At 41.0% G+C, this 19,598-nt stretch overlaps 1 protein-coding gene across 2 annotated transcripts in view; it reads right to left on the bottom strand.

Moving 5' to 3' along the window:
- Positions 1-2,616: 2,616 nt before the first annotated feature.
- Positions 2,617-19,598, bottom strand: part of KXD1 (KxDL motif containing 1) — a 28,569-nt gene continuing 11,587 nt past the window's right edge. For both annotated transcript variants that reach the window (XM_073595992.1, XM_073595999.1), the window contains exons 3-5: positions 14,883-15,035; positions 11,693-11,739; positions 2,617-7,609 (exon numbers count right to left, since the gene is read on the bottom strand). In XM_073595992.1, coding sequence (XP_073452093.1) covers positions 7,377-7,609; positions 11,693-11,739; positions 14,883-15,035 — 433 coding nt within the window. In that variant the 3' untranslated portion in view covers positions 2,617-7,376. The remainder of the gene's footprint in view (positions 7,610-11,692; positions 11,740-14,882; positions 15,036-19,598) is intronic.

The following is a 19,598-nucleotide window of genomic DNA, read 5'->3' as shown; positions in this document are numbered from 1 at the left end:
TTAAAAAGTATAATTTCGGCCGGAACACCACTTTAAGTGTAATTCCATGCTACACCTAATATTAAAGCGGAGTTCCACCCAAAAGTAGAAGCTCTGTTTATCTGCCACCTCCCCTCCTCCACTGCCACATTTGGCACCATTCAGGGGTGATGGGGGAGTGGACAGGTACCCGTCATCCCCACTTCCTAGAGATCTCGCCATGGCCCCCTCCTCCTTCCCCCCGCCAGCCCATTTAGAAAGCGCAGCGTACTTCGCACATGCGCAGTAGGGAAAGCCGGTTTCCCTTATTACAAATGGCGGCGGCAGCACCCGATAGCAGATGGAAACATCAGCTGGGGTGCCGACATCGCTGTATTCCAGGACAGGTAAGTCTCATAATATTAAAAGTCAGCAGCTACAGTATGTGTATTGCTTAGGGGGGGAGTTTGCTTGAAAAAGGCTTCTTTCTCCCTCCTATGCTTACTAACCTATGTAAGAAAGATGTATATACTTACCTCTTTTTCAGGCTGCTCACATGGTTCTCCCAGAGTCAGCTAGCAGTGGCTGCAGGGGAGAGGAAAGAGCACTCAACGAAGGCTGATAAAATGCCTGGGAAAGCTAATGTTACCCATGGACGGATATGGCCCATCTGTTCTCAGCGCTCACTTCACCTTCCCTGCAGCCACCGCGGGCTGACACAGGGGAGCCGAATCATGTAACCGGACCGGAGCGGCCAGAAAATAGATATATATATATATATATATATATATATATATATATATATATATACATACATCCTTTTTTACACAGGTTAGTTAGAATAGATGTTAGAAGAGCGAAGGGAGCATTTTTAACCACTTGGCGTCTGCGCTATAGCCGAATGACGGCCACAGTGCGGATCTGAATTTCCGGGAGGCCGTCATATGACAGCCTCGCCCATGCACGCTCCTTGCGCACGCCCTGCTTGCTGTGAACACTGAGTCACTGAGACTCAGGTGATCACAGATCCGAGTAAGGGGCCGATCCCGGCCCCTTACCACGTGATCAGCTGTCAGCCAATGACAGCTAATCACATGATGTAAACAAAAGCTCAGTAATCATTTTTTTTTCTCCTCACACTGACAGCATGAGGAAAAAAAAAAGCCAATCACCTGCTTATGTGCAAGGGACATCAGTCCCAAAAGAGGAAGAGGCAATTCTGCCTCATCTGTGCCCACCAGTACCCCTGCCAGTGCCACCTGCCATTGTCACCGGCCAGTGCCACCTAGCAATGCCCACCAGTGGTGCCACCTAGCAGTGCTGCCTATCAATGTAACCAACCAGTGCCGATCAGTGCCCATTATTGCCACCCATCAGTGCCGCCTCATTAATGTACATCAATGAAGGAGAAAAATTACCTGTTTGCAAAATTTTATAACAAAATATGAAAAAATATAATATAATAATAAATATAAAAATAATTAAAAAAAAAAAAAACGGTCTTTTAAAATTTTTTTAACAAAAAATAAAAACCGCAGAGGTGATCAAATACCACCAAGAGAAAGCTCTATTTGTGGGGAAAAAAATGATAAAAATTTCATTTGGGTACAGTGTTGTTTGACCACGCAATTGTCATTCAAAGTGCATTAGCGCTGAAAATTGGTCAGGACAGGAGGGGGGTTTAAGTGCCCAGTAAGCAAGTGGTTAAGATTAGTTAGGTATAACCTTGAATTCCACTTTAATGTTACTGGAGTGAATAAATGTGTGAAAAAGTAGCAACTATCTAGTCTTTTCCTAGTCCAGGGATTTGTTAGCAAAGAAGAAAGAAACGACGAAAAAAAACCAAAAAAAAAACCATAATATGCAAATTGATAGGAATACAAAATAGATATGGCGCTGGTCTACTGCTAACACATAGTGGTGTAAAAGTTACTTAAGCTACTTCCTTTGGAAAAATCCTGAAGATTAAGAATTTATTTAGTGTTTTAATTTTATTTTATCCTAACGGGTATTAGATATAAGTATATTAATTACAATTGCACTTTAGAATGTTTCAGCACACACAACAGTTTTTTATAGTATTTTAATTTTTGGTTATCATATATACTGATTTTTTACACCAAGGATCACACAGTTGGTTTTAGTTTCAATGCAAGATCACACTGTAGAAGTAATTTTTGGTTTAGTTTATTTTGCATTATACACTTATAATTTACACAGTGTAATATCTTCTTAATCTTCAGGATTTTTCCAAAGGAAGTAGCTTAAGTAATTTTTACACCACTATGTGTTAGCAGTAGATCAGCGCCATATCTACTTTGTTTTCCTATCATATGACATTGCTCCACTTAGTGGTAGCAATTAGTAGAGGCAGCAGTTCTATTAACCCCCTCCAACTCTTTATTTAGTACCCAGTCCTTTGCGCGGAGATTCCCTTTTTCTTTCTACATAATATGCAAAAACCTACAGGATTTCAAGAGCCCAAAATTTGCATGATAAATGATCATAACAGTAAAAACATATTACAGTATCTGATAATCTGGTGGAAGTTCTCATTGATTCGGTAGAATGAAAACTTTGTTTCCACTACATCATGTAATTAGCCTTGTATTATGTTAGAATACTGATATTTGTAAGAACAAGAAAAGTGCAACAACAAAGTTATTTAGTCGTTTATAAATATATATGCCAATATTAAGACAGTGACTTATGTATAAAATGCCATCCACACAAACTTGTGAATAGCTACATTTAAAGCTTGAACATACACACATTATACAGTATTTTATATTAGAGACCATTCAAATAAGCATAGAGGTATTCTGTAGCAAAAAGATCATGTTTGGTAAAGGAGAATTACAGTCTTTTAAAAGATTTTGAAGCTATAGATGTGAAATGTACCACCTTCATAACCAGGTCCAAGCAAAAATAAAACCTGCCAAACAAAAGTTTAAGTCCAATATAATAATGAAAGTCATGGCTATCTATATAATAAACTGCCCTATTTGTCTTTAAGGCCACATTCCCACCATTGCGTTAACACGTTTTGGTGCAATGTGGTGCCATTCAATGCGACAAGTGCTGCAGTGTATCACAAAGCATGGCAAGAACTACTCTGAGATGTGGTGCACTGCAATCAATTAAATAGTACATGCACCATTTCTGATGTGGTAGGCAGCTGTCTGAATGAATGGGCTTGTATTATCGCAATGCGTTTTACACTTCCGCTAATGCAACACAATGGTGTGAAAGAAACCTGTTCTGGGAAAACATGGAGGATTCCCCTGTTGAGATCTCTTCAGTTAATTCTAGTTGTCTGCCTATCATACTGGTTCTCTTACCTCAAAGCATTGACCTAAAGTAGAAAACTAAATAAAGTTCAAAGTCTTGCCTTCTGCTACTGATGAAAATGCTACAATAAATCAGTGTAAATAACATTTGTTTCTTCTTCAGAGCAAGTACTGTATGTGCTGCACAGTTCTATCTGCTGTGTGTCAGCCAGAGGCTGGTTGGAGGGAACTATCTCACCTTTTGGAAGCCAGCAGGTAAAGGCTCAGTGAATTTAGCCCCGTTATTGTACATATTACTGACACACTGCAGAGGGAGATGTGCTATCAAGTGATGGCTCCAAGCTAACTGAAAAGAAAAAAGGTATTTACATTGTGATTTGCATTGTGATTTATTGCAAACAGCATGCAGCATGTTTATTAGCAGTAGGGATAAGTTCACCTTTGCAGAAAATAGTCTATGCAGTCAATGGGCCCCATTAAACCTGAATTCCCAGTATGTTTTTTTTCACGTTACAATGGTCCAGCTTGGACTAGTGTAAGTATGTATATTCTACCCTTGGCTGATCTTTGTGGAAGGGGAGAATCACTGTAGTGGCCGCCACTACTACAGCGATACTCATGGATCCTGTGCCAAGCGGTGCCCTGCTGTATACTAACTACATTGGGCTGTCTGCTTGGCATGGGTGTCAAAGAATGCTTGGTTTTCTGAATAGATACAAGACGTTCTCTGATTGCACGAGGTAGAAATCGTGATGTTACTGCCTTGTCTCTCCACCTCATCCAGAGAATGCTTTGTATCCACTTAGAAAATGCTAAGCGTTCTCTGAATGGTACCCATGTGAACAGGCAACCCCCTGTGGTTACTATGCAGCAGGGCAGCTGCTTGGAAGACCTGGAAAACTGAGAAAATCACTGTAGTAGCAGTATAGCTACTGCAGGGATTCTCAGCTTCCACGGGGATCCCACAAGTACAAAATATGTAGAATGGCTCAGTAAAAAAAACATAAAAAATATACCACCATACCTATAAATCAATTTGAAGGAAAAAAAAAACTGCAGCTTTCTTAAATGTTCACTCATTTTATTGTAATACCTTTCTGGAAAAGGTGATCTCAGTGTCTTTAATTTCTACTTTAAAACAAGTAGGCAGATAAAGACTTCTGACTTTTTCTTATCTGCATACATTTTTAGGTTACATAGTGGGTCAGCATAACAGTTAGGCAACTAGCAATGGACTAGCAAGTTAGGATGTCAGGAATGGACAGACTTGATACCTCTCTCAGGAAACACTTATCTTAAAGAGTTTTAAAAACAGTGCTGGAACCAACTAGTTTTCCCCAAATTGTGCCTCTCTTCCTCTATAGAAAAAAATTAAATAAATAAATAAATTCTGAATGGGTGGATAAATAAAAGGTCCACCCTTTTCGATGCAAAGATATTTTTTTTATTCATATAAGCTAAAGTACAGCTTCTATGAATAGAGAAGGTAGATGGAAAGGGCAGGCATTGTCTGCACTTTTGATGAGTGCAAATGATAGGCTCCTTGGCTCTCTTAACCCCTTCTTATTTAATCTTCCAGTTTTGGGGAAATCAGAGGAGGAGGATTTCAACTACACAAGGAGCCAAAAGCAAAAGGAACACAGATTGATATGAAGTTAAAAGAGAAGTATGGGATTTCAGTGCTCCGTGAGCAGAGAACTTGTGACAGTCAGTCATCGCTATCTGATTTGCAAGCCTGAAACTTAGGCTTTAAGGGAGCCTGAAGTTTATCAACAACTTTACGAGTATGCGTAAATGTATTATAATCCTTGTTGCTTTTTTAGTTATTTAAATACCGGTGGATAGACATATTATTCATAGTTGAAGGCTATGTTCTTCTTATCCGTCTCCTGTGCCTCACATACATCTCACTGCAGCCCCCAACACAGGTTTTATCTTGATAGCCAGAGGACATGTGATCCAGACTGCCTAAGCTGGAAGCTCAGGAACAGCAGTTTTTTCTTACATTCATGGCAGGCAAGAGGTACATTTGCACTCAATATAACAATGGGATTTCATATATCCTATTGATTACTGTGCAGTGTAAAACTAACAGATCCATTGCAGGTATACACCCAAGCAGTGAGTAAGCTAAAGTAATGTTGGCCATCAAGGTGTTTATCTGCAGTCTTCTCCTCTCTACACCCCTTCAAAAGGGCAGAAAATTGTTAAAATCTTTCTTCATCTGTCAGGAACACAGAGGAGGGGGTGGAGAGGCTGCAGTAACAGTGTGTAAGAGCTGATTGGAGGAAAAGCACACACACCCTTCCACACAGCAGAAGAACAGATATAAGTGCTTTGCTCAGATTCCATGACTGAGGTTTACAACCACTTTAAAGTGGATGTAAACCCGATTTTTTTTTTTTTTTTTTTTTTTATGTCATAATGTAGAGTATAAGATTTCCTATCATTTGAGCCCAGTCTTGCCACAAAGAGTTAATCCAGCTCTGAGCAATCCTCTTTTATTGTTCAGTGAGATAAATCTTCAAAAACAGAGAAAAACTTTGTCAAATCCTCCTCCTTGCCGTGAGTGACGGGTGATTTACATATCTTGTGCACTAGCCTAAGACATGCATTATTTTTTAATTCCCACCCCCTCTCCTTTCTTCAGCAGCTCTGCAAGGATTGGCTGTTCCACACCTCAGCATGATTTGGCATGCTGAAGTCATGTGGTTACTTTCCTGTCTTTTCACTGGATGTTATAGATCATAGCAGAAGTTCAGTGTAAGAAATACACAGGAGAATGCATATTGACAAGGGGAGTGTAGAGGTGGGGTGGGAGTCTACTGACATCACAACTCCACCCACTGAGGTCCAGACAACAGACCCACCCACAGAATCTGCAGTTTTTGGTTTTTCCTAACAGAGGGGAGATATTTGACAGGTAAAGATACATGCAGGAGGTATGTATATCCTTATAGATAACCCCTATGGCAGTAGTTTAGAAAGGATGAGTTTACATCCACTTTAAGCATGGCAGTTTACCCAAATCTCCCATATCTGTGGGACATTTTTTCAAACCCCAATATGTAATCATTAAACTCTAAATATGCAAAGAGGAGAAGGAAGACAACCCAGTTCAAAATGTAAATGTGGAAAGTATGTCTGTTAAAGATACATTTAATACACAGTTTAAAAGAGTTGAAGAGGCAGCTGTAAATGTCCTTCACAGGATACACATGCACGGTTAATGAGAGATGAGCTCTATCTCAATACCAATATGGCCAGTGGAACGTTGCTTCAATAGCTGGGTCCTTGTACCCCCAAAAAGTCAGTTTGAATGTAGTAAATGACACAACTTGACTGTAAACTTATAATGCTTTGATTAAAAATCTGTGGCATCACAGAGCAACAAGAATGTGAACACGTTTCCTGGAAACGTGTTGGCATCCTTTTTGCTGTATAATGCCACAGGTTTTTATTGAATAAATCATCGCAAGTCAATGGGCTCTGGTATTTACTACATTTGATAGCACGCATATAATTGTGGAAGGTTGTGCTATGGCCATTTGTAGAGCCATAGTATCCACTTCTAATTTAGTATTTCAAATAAACCAGATTGAACAAGTTTGGATGACCAAAATGCTTGGGTCACATAAAATTAGTACGAACAGCAGATTAAAAACTTTGTATGTACCACTGAGGGAAAAGAAATGGGGAATATAGTCTTGCTGAAACACAAAAAGTAGAGGATACACAGGATAAGATGCTACACAAAAAAATTAAACAAATGGTAAAAAACAAAACATCATACTTAACATAACTGAACAATCAAAATGACAGCATTTAAGTCATAATGGCAGTTCATATTATTTGCAATTATTTACATAAGTAATACCAAAATCTAGAAGGTGCAGCCCGCAGAAATGGCGCTAGCAAAGAGAAAATAAAGAATGTATAAATTCAGGTCTCAAAGTGTCGTGGCTTTGAATTTCTTGGTAAAATTACCTTTTAAAGTAGAGCGCTCATCTCAGGAATGCCTTGTAGTACACTCATTCAAACTGAAAGGGCTTTAAATGCATCAGGGGGACAGAGAATTTACATCTCCACAATGTGCACTTTTAGATTACCCACCATCCCATTAGTCTGCTAGTCCTCATGAGCAACCTCATCATCTGTCAGAAGCTGCCCGTTGGCAGATGGTGTTTCAGAAGGAGCCTGGGATAAGTCTTCAAAGTCCTGACTTATGGTGGGCGAAATAATAGAAGGACTGGTGTCACAGTATTCTGTACTCTGCTCTGAAGTAGCAATAGTGGTGGCCGTACTCTTTGGGATTGGATCAAAATCATCATCATCTTCCAAACTAGGAGACTCATGGACATCTAAAGTTGGAGAACATTGAAAGTACAACATTACTAAGTATATAAAGTTTAACAAATGTGCAGCATGTATGTATACAGATTTATTGAACCAGTGAACATTTTGTACTTTTAAACACTCTGTTAACGTATAACTAAAAAGGCAAAACCTTTTTTTTTTTAGTTTTGGATAGAGTGGAGAGGAATTACAACACCTGTCAGTTTTTATTGCAGTCTGTGCCCTTGTTAAGGAGATTCAGCCTCTCTATTTGTCCTGTTTATCATTATCATTAAAAGTTAAAGTAAAAGAAAATCCCACATTTTGGGTTGTCTCCAGAAAAGTAATGGAGGGGAAATCTTCCAACGGGGACACTAGTTCCAGTGACCTGGAGGTCCCCAAAAAATAGTGCACAGATGGCAAAAAAAAACTACTTTAAACTCTCATTAGTATATATTAGATTGAAAACAGAATTAAGAAAATGGTCCAAAAATGGTCAAAATAGGTTGTTTTCTCCTTGACAGTTGTATAGATATGCACATTCATTAGTATCCCTGGGCTGCACGAGTTCATCACCTCAATGGATATTCTCCAAAAACAAAAAAAGTAATAGTGCTACCTCTACTATGACTGATATGCACTGCATAGACAGCATGAATGGTTTAGAAACCTTTTGGACCTAAGTTTTGAACAAAGGACATCAACATTTATTTTATTAATTTAAACTACGGCTAGGTGAACAATATCAGCATTCACAGAAAATCAAGAAACATGTTATGGGCATGCACATTTATATGCCTAGGTTACATTTTCAGTTTGGTCTGTACTGGAATAAGCCACCATCCTTAGAGAAGCCTATGGTGATTTTAATGGCAACTTGACAAGTGTAGCGCAGGACACATTATTATATATAGCCCATGGAGATCTGTAAAGGAATCCTGTAATCAAATTATGTGTAGGCCAGTGCCCATACGAACCTCTTCATCTAAAAACTGTGTCCAGCATGCACATCAGGAGCTCTGACATCAAACTGACTTGTTTTGTTCAGCATCATTGAAGTGATTGTTATTTTAATAGACTGCTGCACACAGAAGGCTTTTTATCTTAAAGCAGATGTAAACCTGATTCATGAAATTTGAGCTGGGCACATATATATGTAGTGTTTTCTTATCTCTCTTCAAAGCACTAAAACCCTGTAGCTTTCTCCTGCTCAGTTCCTCTGTTATCAGCCTGATAACTCCTGACAAGTTCTCTATCACATATGATAAAAGCAGCCTGAGTTTTGTGTTGAGGAGGATGTTATAAATAGATTAGCAGAGCCCTGAACGATTAATGATCAGCTCTGAAAGCTATGAGGAGAGGGGGTGTGTGCCTTTCCTCCAATCAGCTGTCTTGGCTGTATGCCCAGACTTCACTGCAGGGTTGAACAGGAAGAAAAAATCTCCACAGGATGTGCACTTTCTAAACAGTATATAAAGCTAAAGACAGCAGATATACATGTGAAACTTATGTAGGAGGATTTGTTTCATCTTTGTGTATCATCTGAGGCTGTTCACTTCGCTGGGTATATGTGAAGGTTTACATGCACTTTAATGCATAGAATGTATTAGGATGAAAAAACCTTCTGACTTTACAATCACTTTAGCTCAAAGATTATTGAAGCCAGGAAAACTTATGGACAGCAATGACATTCTCCATCATTGTGTGCAACAACCAATTTAGTTTCAGTTGTGGTCAAACGAGGGTAAAGAATACCTAATCACGTGCAAGAAAGATTTAAAAAAACAACATTTTATATAATATAATAATCGAATATAACATTTATTCTTGCTTGATGGAAATCAGCAGAGCTTAAAACAGTCTATTTGCCTTCAAAGCATGGCAGGACATGGAGATCTCTCCTCCCACCCAACCATAACCACTTCAGCCCCGGAAGGTTTCACCCCCTTCATGACCAGGCCATTTTTTGCGATACGGCACTGCATTGCTTTAAATGACAATTGCAGGTTTATGCAACGCTGTACCCAATCAAAATTTATGTCCCTTTTTCCCCAAAATTAGAGCCTTGTTTTAGTGGTATTTGATCACTTATGCGGTTTTTATTTTCTGCGCTATAAAAAAAAAAAAAAAGCCAGTTTTGAAAAAGAAAAACAATATTTTTTACTTTCTGCTATAAAACCTATTCAATAAAGAAAAAAAAATGTAAAAAAACTAATTTCTTCATCAATTTAGGCCAATATGTATTCTTCTATACGTTTTTGGCAAAAAATCCCAATAAGCGTATATTGATTGGTTTGAGCAAAAGTTATCGCGTCTACAAACTATGGGATATGTTTATGGCATTTTTACAGTGATCAGTGCTAAAAAAAAAAATTGCACTTACACTGTACTAATGGCACTGTCAGAAAAGGGGTTATCAAGGGCGATCAAGGGTTAAGTGTGCTTCTAGGGAGTGATTTCTAACTGTGTGGGGGATGGCTTAACTGGAGGAAAGCAGAAACACAAGATCTCCATTTTCCTCTCTGACAGAACGACAGTCTGCCTTGTTTACATAGGCAGACTGCCATTCTGCCTCTCCTGTCAACGATCGGACCCGTTGATTGGCTCCCGCTGTGTTCAATCACAGCGGGAATGGGTCGTCAGCAGCGCGCGCCCCAGAAGAAGAGGCAACGTACATGTACGTTGTTTCGCACGGCCAGGCCACCCTGCCGCAGTAAAGTGGGTAGTCTGGAAGCAGTTAAAGTGTACTTAACCCAAAAACAAAATTGTTATATATTGCAGCTTACTAGTCCTTAGAAGCAGTAACTGCATTGGTTTTCTTTTTTTAAAATGGTTCTTCACCCTAAACACTAAAAATACAAATACTCTAGCTGCTGTCTTTTAATAAAAGGACCCTTACCTGTCCAAGGATCCAGTACAGTCCTCACCCGAGCTGGCTTTTCGGCCTTCTTTGGGTCTAGGCACAAACATGTTTACTTTGGGCAGCCAGCTGTGACTGCTTGTGGCTTCACAGTCAGCTTCCCGCTGCATTTTAGGAATGGCCCCGCAGCTTTCTGGGACCTGTGACATGCCCCAGAAGGCTGCGGAGGAAGAAGGGGAGGGCAAACTTCCGCTCAGATCACCGTGGCAATCAGACCGGAAGTGGGAGCGGGTACCTGGCAAAAAAAATAAAAGATTAGGTGCGAAAAACTTAAAGGGGGGAGTTAGACAAGCAGAACTTCCCCTTTTGGGTGAAGTTCCGCTTTAGGCTTTTTTCCTTTATTTTCCATCTGATATATCTTTCTGTCCTAGTGTGACAAATCTCACTCACAGTACTTTATCTATGAATGAGCAGTGTTGTCACCCTAGGATAGGGATTAAGTTAGGACAATGCTTGAAATACTACAGCATGCACAAGAGAGTTACAAGCTCACTGGATTTCTGACAGGATCAACGGATATTTTTATGTGCTTACAAAATTAAAAAAGGAAGGTTAAGTTCTACAAAACTTATCCAAAACCAAAAAGCAGTGTGTGCATATAGATACAACAGAAAATGAAGGAAATCTCACCAAACTTTCCCTTAGACAGCTGTAAAGTTTTCCCATTGGGAAATTTGCCTATCTTACGTTTTGAACATCAATGTGGGATTTTCTCCCACGTCAAAGTGACAACTCTCACCAAGATAAACAAAGAAGGTGAATCTCCCCATCAGTGACAGAGATAGCAAAAAAAAACATGATAGGGCTTCTTATCCTTGCCTGCTCAATCCAAAAATGGAAAAAACAATAAGTTATTGGATTTTAAGCTGGCCGTGCACTGTCTCCTGATGAACTGGACAAAACTCACTGGACAGCCCAGTCAAAAAGGAGCTGGGTGGAAAAAGGTCAGCCGCAAAACAAAGGCTGCATACAATCGGCTGTTGCCTCTGGTTGTCAGAATACAATAACCCAGCAGGGAAATTCATCCATGCGCTCTGTATAGTGTAGATGGAGGAATCTGCCAGGTTTTTTTGTTTTGCCTGCAGTGTATGGGTCAACCTTAGATTCTTGCAAAACACAAGCCAGATGACAATGCATAGTCAAGGCAGCAATTACTTGTTTACTTTTAATCAAATATGAAGGTACTTACTGCTGAAAGATTCTGGATATTGCTTTGCCAATTTCCCTTTTAACATCCTACAGAACAGAAATAAGAAGTTGTAATAAATCCAGTAACAGGGCAGTACTGTAGTCAAATTCTTTTTCGTTAGGAGGGCATAAAAATAAACCAGATGGTTATGTCATTACCTCCAACAGCCTCAATGTTGAATTAAATTATGCAGAAAAAAAAAAAAGACAGCTTTTTGTGTAGCATCAAACAATATTCAAATAATAATAATAATAATTTGTTAGGGTTTACACCAAGCATTGTGAACCCATGATTTTGTGCACATTTTTGCGCAACACGCATAAGGCAGCCTATTTCAATAGTCCGCCATATGTGTGACAAACATGCCAAAAGTAGCTTGTGTAGATTTTTGGGTGTTGACAGTTGCATGTTTGAATGGCACTGCAAGAGCAACACCTACTTTGCACGTGTTTTGTAAACATGTTTCAATTGCCCATACATTTCTAAGTCACCGTGCACTTACACCAGGGGTGCCCAACCTTTTGAGGAGCGAGGGCCACTTTATCGACTTGGTAACCGGTCGCAGGCCACAATGAGTGTAAAGGGGGGATGGCAGGTCTGTGTCCACTCTGCATATGAAGAGCAGACATGGATGCAACCTGCTCTACCCTAAGGGCCCTCCGATCCGCCCAGACAGAAGGGGACAGATCCCCTTCTGTTTTGTTTTTTTAGGAGATCGGATTGCAGATAGGCAGGTGTAAACGGACACGAGTCTGTTTACATCTGCTGCTCTATAGAGGTAAATGGAGAATCCGTTTGAGTCCACCTGAAAAACAGACAAGCAGACCCGATCGGACCGATCATGTGAAAGGGGCCTAGGCTGCTTTCACACTGATGCACAGCGGTTTACCTGCACCTCAACTGACCTCAATCTTCACTTCTTCCTCAGGATTCCTGCAGCTGGCTGGTACTGCTGACAGGTACTGGTACTGCTGGTACGTACTGCTGACTGGTACTGGTACTGATGAGTGGTACTGCTGGCGGTGACTGGTACTGCTGGCTGGTACTTCTGGTTTATACTGCTGGCTGGTAGGGATGGTGGGTACTGGTACTGCTGCCTGGTACTGATACTGCTGGCGGGTACTGCTGGCTGGTACTGGTGTTGCTGGTTTATACTGCTGGCTGGTACTGATGTCTGGGCTTGCCGACCCGCCATCTCAGAGCAAGACATGGCGGGCCATATCAGAGGACGCCGCGGGCCACATGTGTTGGGCACCCCTGACTTACACAAAGGGGTCCTACACACCTGCAGCTTGTTTTACTCAATATTTTAAATGTCATCTGCAACACTACCTACTCTTCAACTCTGGCATGGTGGAACAACCTGTCAGTGATAATGGCGATTTATAATAGTTGCGCTTTAGTCTACCAAAGCAACAAAACAAATAGCTGGTTTATTGTAAATTACTAGTAAAGCTAACTGAAATGTAAAAGGCTGTTTAATCATAATTCTTAGCAATAGAAAAAACACATGGAATAAAGTCAGCCGCATACCCCAAACAGTATTGTAGAAGAACAAAAATTGGAAAATCCCCCAGGGGGTTTTTTAGCGGCAATTCTGATGTATTCATACAAGAAATATAGTAAAAGTATAGTAAAATCATTTATTGTGCAAACCACAACTTGCAAGTCATTTATCAAAATTGTTATACAAATACAAAACTCTGGTTACGGACATATCTCAGAGAATTCCATCCGAGTTTGGTACAATTCATTTAAAACACAAAGTCAATTCATTAATAGACATCCACATGAATACCCTGACGCCTTTCGACCTGTGCTGTTGCGGTCTTCTTCAGGGGATTGTATTCTGGTGAAATATATATTAAGAATTTCAATATAGCCACACCTTGTATCATATTAGAAACTGTATGTGTATATGTAATATTGTTATATTTACCACTCAAAGGGTGAGTTTCGAACAAAAAGTCACATATCCAGAGGTTTCCAAAAAGAAAACACTGATCCAAGGATCCTCATGCGTCAATCCCCACCCCTCCAGGTGGGCACCAGCATCAAAAGAGGCTTGCAAGAAGTCACACCCCGTTGGGACAACATGAGGGGGGGGGGGGGGGGTCGATGGACGACACCTGAGATATATTGTAGTAGTTATTTGAGTGTTTAAGTATTTAATAGTAATGTCCTAGCACCCAGTGAGCTGTATCCCCACCTATATATGCAAGTATTTGTATTCTTGATCCAATATATGTAAAGAAGAGTACAGAGGGTTGAACTATGCTAAATTACTAATGCTGTATCTAAATTGTCTTATTGCATTTTCCTAACCCTGGGGAGAACTCAATAAGGAGAATGAGAAAAGTATTGTTTGTCAAATGACATGTTTGATATTAATATATGTGAAATAGATTTCATTCACATATATTAATATCAAACATGTCATTTGACAAACAATACTTTACTCATTCTCCTTATTGCATCCTCCCCAGAGTTAGGAAACTGCAATAAGACAATTTAGATACAGCATTAGTAATTTAGCATAGGTCAACCCTCTGCACTCTTCTTTACATATATTGGGTCACAAATACAAATACTTGCATATATAGGTGGGGATACAGCTCACTGGGTGCTAGGACATTACTATTAAATACTTAAACACTCAAATAACTACTACAATATATCTCAGGTGTCGTCCATCGACCCCCCCCCCCCCCCATGTTGTCCCAACGGGGTGTGACTTCTTGCAAGCCTCTTTTGATGCTGGTGCCCACCTGGAGGGGTGGGGATTGACGCATGAGGATCCTTGGATCAGTGTTTTCTTTTTGGAAACCTCTGGACATGTGACTTTTTGTTCGAAACTCACCCTTTGAGTGGTAAATATAACAATATTACATATACACATACAGTTTCTAATATGATGCAAGGTGTGGCTATATTGAAATTCTTGATATATTTCACCAGAATACAATGCCTGAAGAAGACCGCAACAGCACAGGTCGAAACGCGTCGGGGTATTCATGTGGATGTCTATTAATGAATCGACGTTGTGTTTTAAATGAATTGTACCAAACTCGGATGGAATACTCTGAGATATGTCCGTAACCAGAGTTTTGTATTTGTATAACAATTTTGATAAATGACTTGCAAGTTGTGGTTTGCACAATAAATGATTTTACTAATCATAATTCTTTACCTAATCCTTCTGAATATTATGTCCAAGTCTTTCTTCATTTCCACTAATGTCCTTGTGTGATGCATAAACCGATCATTCATTTGTTGCAGTCTGGTGCTGGAGAGACTGTTGAAGTTTAGGAGCATCTCATTGGTTTTCTCGAAGCGGTCAAGCCTAAAGAAAACAAATATGAAATGAAGAGAGTTACATTTCTTTTACACTTAAGGTTTTAACAGTAAAAAAATCATTTAATAGTAAACTGTATCTAAAGCCAGAAACAAAAATATAACATTTTGTATCTTACCAGTGCTTGGATTTGGTAGCTGCATTTGTTTTTGTTTTTCAACCTAAGAACATATTCCGCAAGTAGACTCCCATCAATCCACCATTTAAAGCAGGGATCCTCAAACTACGGCCCTCCAGTCCTGTTGCGGAACTACACATCCCATGAGGCATTGTAAAACTCTGACATTCACAGACATGACTAGGCATGATGGGAATTGTAGTTCTTGAACAACTGGAGGGCCATAGTTTTGAAGACCCTTGATTTTGTCAGTCAGCGGCTCTCTGCTCCTTCAGCTCTCATTGGAGAACTGGGCTGAGAAAGATAGGGAGCAGCTGGCTCAGTCCTCCAGCGGAGCAGCTGAGAGGCTAAGCCAGATGCTGATCCAGGCATCTGGGTGGATCTTGACTGTAAAGTCTGGATCTTTCCCCAGCCTGGACCGGATGAATGACATCAACAGGCAGTGGACTTTAGCCTGCTGTCGGCTGAAAATGGGTCACAGGAGTGCAGAACGAACCCATAGGAGAACAAACCCATAGGAGAAGTACGGCCAAAAAAAGCTTTGGCCAGACTTCTCCTTTAAATTGTTTATTTGAGGTTTGGGTGAAGCAGAACCTGTTCATAAAAATCGTAGCAATTTCCACCATGTTCAATCAAGCAAAAAAAATCCCAATGTTTCGAAACATGGTACAGACTTTTAGTAATCATTCATATTTTTTTGGATTATCATCTACTGTATAATAAAGACTAATTTCACCTTTCTTTCCATGTTACATCCACTTTTATTGTTTACCTAAAAAGGTGGCAAGGCACAGAGGTCTGTGAATTCATAAACTACAAGCCCTGTCTGCAACTGCAGTAGAGGTAATCACTACACTTGTAGTTCAGTCACACTTCCTGCAGCTCGGTATCCAAAAGTTTGCATCTTTGTACAGACCAGAGGCTGGAGAAAGAGCCTACAGCCTAAGTCATCTGCACTGAATCATAAGAGTTGGAGAATTACTACGGTACAAACCATAGTTATAAAACAATCCCACCATTATTAGTCTCAGTAGTTAATATGTATGTCTGGGCAAAAAAAAACAAAAAAACAAAAACACACATATGCAATACATATCTGCAATACATTAACATTTCTACACGTTTAACCACTTGACATCCGGGCCATTTCTGACACTTCACTCCTAAATGTAAAAATCAACTTTTTTTTTTTTTTACTGGAAAATTACTTATAACCCCCAAACATTAGATATATTTTTTATAAGGCAAAGACCCTATAGAATAAAATTGTGGGTTTTGCAAATTTTTTTTTTATGTCACACGGTATATTTGCGCAGCGGTTTTAAAAAACAAAAACCAAAAAAAAAAAAAACACTAAAGAGTTAGCCCAATTTTTTTGTATAATGTAAAAGCTGAGTTAGACTTACCGGTAACTCCTTTTCTGAGAGTCTTCCAGGACAGCCCATGAGACCTTGGGCTCCTCCTACCAGGACAGGAAACACGTCACCCCCACCAGATAAAAGGGCGGTCCTCCAGGCCCATGTCAGTATTCTCAAGAACCGTAGGACCCTGCAAAACATATGCATAATACACATAACTTCAGACAATACCGGGTGGGAATCCGGCTGTCCTGGAAGACTCTCAGAAAAGGAGTTACCGGTAAGTCTAACTCAGCTTTTCTCCAAGCGTCTTCCAGGACAGCCCATGAGACGATGAGCCAGAACTTACCAGTCTAGGGAGGGACAACTGCCTGAAGGACCTTACGACCAAACGCCTGCTCCTGAGCTGATAGGAGATCCAGGCGATAATGTTTAATGAAGGTCGAGTAACTGGACCAAGTGGCAGCCCTGCAAATTTGTTCCGGTGAGGCACCAGCCCTCTCAGCCCAAGACGTAGACAAGGCTCTAGTTGAGTGCGCAGTAACAAAAGGTGTAGGGACCTCCCTAATTTTGTAAGCTTCCAAGATGGCTTGCTTTATCCATCTAGCCAATGTGGCTTTAGATGCACTATTCCCCTTGTGAACTCCAGAAAAGAGGACAAACAAGGCATCAGTTTTCCTAAAGGTCTTCGTGACCTCAAGATAGACCAAGAGAATCCTTCTTACATCTAGGAAACTAAATTTTCTTTCTAAGTCGCCCTGTGGCGAACTACAAAAGGTTGGCAATACAATGTTCTGAGATCGGTGGAATGTACTTGCCACCTTGGGCAAAAAACCTGGATCGGTTCGTAACACAACTCGATCCTCAAAAATCGTGAGGAAGGGCTCCCTAACTGATAGGGCCTGCAACTCACTTACCCTACGAGCTGAGGTAACAGCTATAAGGAACACAGTTTTTAATGTAAGTAACTTAACTGACATACTTTCCAGAGGTTCAAACGGAAATTCTACCAGAGTTTGAAGTACTAGGGACAGATCCCACGTTGGACAACTTCTCACCACTACTGATCTGGCCCTAGAGATAGATTTGAAAAATCTGGCTATAGTGGGATTTTCCAGGAGAGAAAACTGGAGGAACACACTAATAGCTGCCGCCTGTACCTTTAAGGTACTAACAAAAAGACCTTTGTCGACACCCTCTTGGAAAAATTCCAAAATAGACGGAATATCATGAGCTAATCTATCATTTTCAGATAACCATGAGTTAAACCTTTTCCAAACTTTGGAATATATGGCTCTAGTAACTGGCTTCCTGCAATTCACGAGAGTCCTGACTACTTTGTCAGAGAACCCTTGGGCGCTCAGTATCTTTTCTTCAGATACCAGGCCGTCAAGTTTAAGGAAACCACCTGAGGGTGTGATACTGGACCCTGCAATAATAGGTCTTCCCTTTTCGGAAGACTCCACGGAGGCTCTGAAACCAGGGACTGTAGCAGGGAAAACCATGGCCTCTTGGGCCAAAACAGGGCAATTAGAATCAGATCTGTCTCTTCCAGCCGAAACTTCCGGAGGACTTCTGGAATCAGCCTGATTGGCGGAAAGGCATAACATAGGCCTGGAGGCCACGGGTTTGCCAGAGCATCGATCCCCAAGGCTTGGTCTGCCGGGTTCATGGAAAAGAATATCTCTGTCTTGCGGTTGTTTCGGTTTGCGAACAAATCCGCTACCGGATAACCCCATCTCTTGGTGAGGTCTGCAAAGACTTCGGGATGAAGGGACCAGTTATCTCGGTCTATCCTGTGACGGCTGAGATAATCTGCCAGGCAATTGTTTTTCCCCTTCAGGTGTACAGCAGAAATGGAGGCTAGATTCCCCTCTGCCCATGAAAGGATCTCCTGGGCAATGGACTGAAGCCTCCGGCTTCTCGTGCCTCCCTGCTTGTTGATATACGCGACTGTCGCTATATTGTCTGACAGGATTTGGAGGTTGTGACCCCTGACCTCCATCTGAAAAGACTGGAGGGCTCTCTGGACTGCAAGCAGCTCTCTTTGATTGGATGAGGCCCTTGCCTCCTCTGGGGACCACTCTCCTTGTGCTACTGCATTGCTGAGGTGGGCCCCCCCATCCCCAGGAACTCGCATCCGTGGTAATCCTTCGGGAAATGGGAAAGGACCATGGGAGACCTCCTGCTAGGTGCTGACCAGCTCTCCACCACCACAGGCTTCTTTTTATCCTGTTGGGAAGCCAGATCCTTGACTCCAGGGACCTTACGTCCCCGTCCCAGTTTCTTAAAAGAAACCTTTGTAACGGACGCTGACGGAGTCTCGCCCATGGTACTGCGGGAAAACATGAGGTCATAAGACCCACTGCCCTCGACATCTGTCTCAGAGAGACCGACTGGTTGGTCTGCAATGTTGACATAGTCTGGAACACTTTGGTAATCTTCTCCTGAGGAAGAAAAACTCTTTGGTTCACGGAGCAAAAATCGTAACCCAGATAAGTTACTTTCTCGGCCGGAATCAAGGACGATTTTTCTTTGTTTATTAGCCAGCCTAGGGACTGTAAGAAGTCCTGTACAGCCTGGAGATCTTCCAACAGCCTTTGGTATGATTTTGCCACTATCAGGAGGTCGTCTAAGTAAGGGATAACCGTTATTGCCTTTAATCTTAGAGGAGCCAGCGCTTCCCCCAACACCTTCGTAAAGATGCGTGGGGCTGAGGAAAGACCGAAGGGGAGGGCCTGAAATTGAAAATGTCGGGTCCCCATACCCGTCTTCACTGCCAATCTCAAAAACTTTTGGAAGGCTGGATGGATAGGGATGTGAAGATAAGCATCCCTTAAGTCCAACGTGGCCATAAAGCAGTTTGGTTATAGTAGGTTTTTGATTGTAAAAACCGTCTCCATACGGAAATGCTTGTATCTGATGGACTTGTTTAAGGTCCGGAGATTCAGGATAAGTCGAAACTTTCCTGCCGGCTTTCTGACCACAAATACATGGGAATAGAATCCCTTGCCCCGCTCCGATCGAGGAACAGGAATCAGGACTTTTTGATCTAATAAGTCTCCGATCTGGAGA

The sequence above is a fragment of the Aquarana catesbeiana genome, linkage group LG01 (assembly GCF_042186555.1).
Source record: "Aquarana catesbeiana isolate 2022-GZ linkage group LG01, ASM4218655v1, whole genome shotgun sequence".
In the NCBI taxonomy this organism is placed as follows: Eukaryota; Metazoa; Chordata; class Amphibia; order Anura; family Ranidae; genus Aquarana; species Aquarana catesbeiana.
The sequence above is the reverse complement of the archived record's forward strand: the minus strand, read 5'-3'. Positions and strand labels throughout refer to the sequence as shown.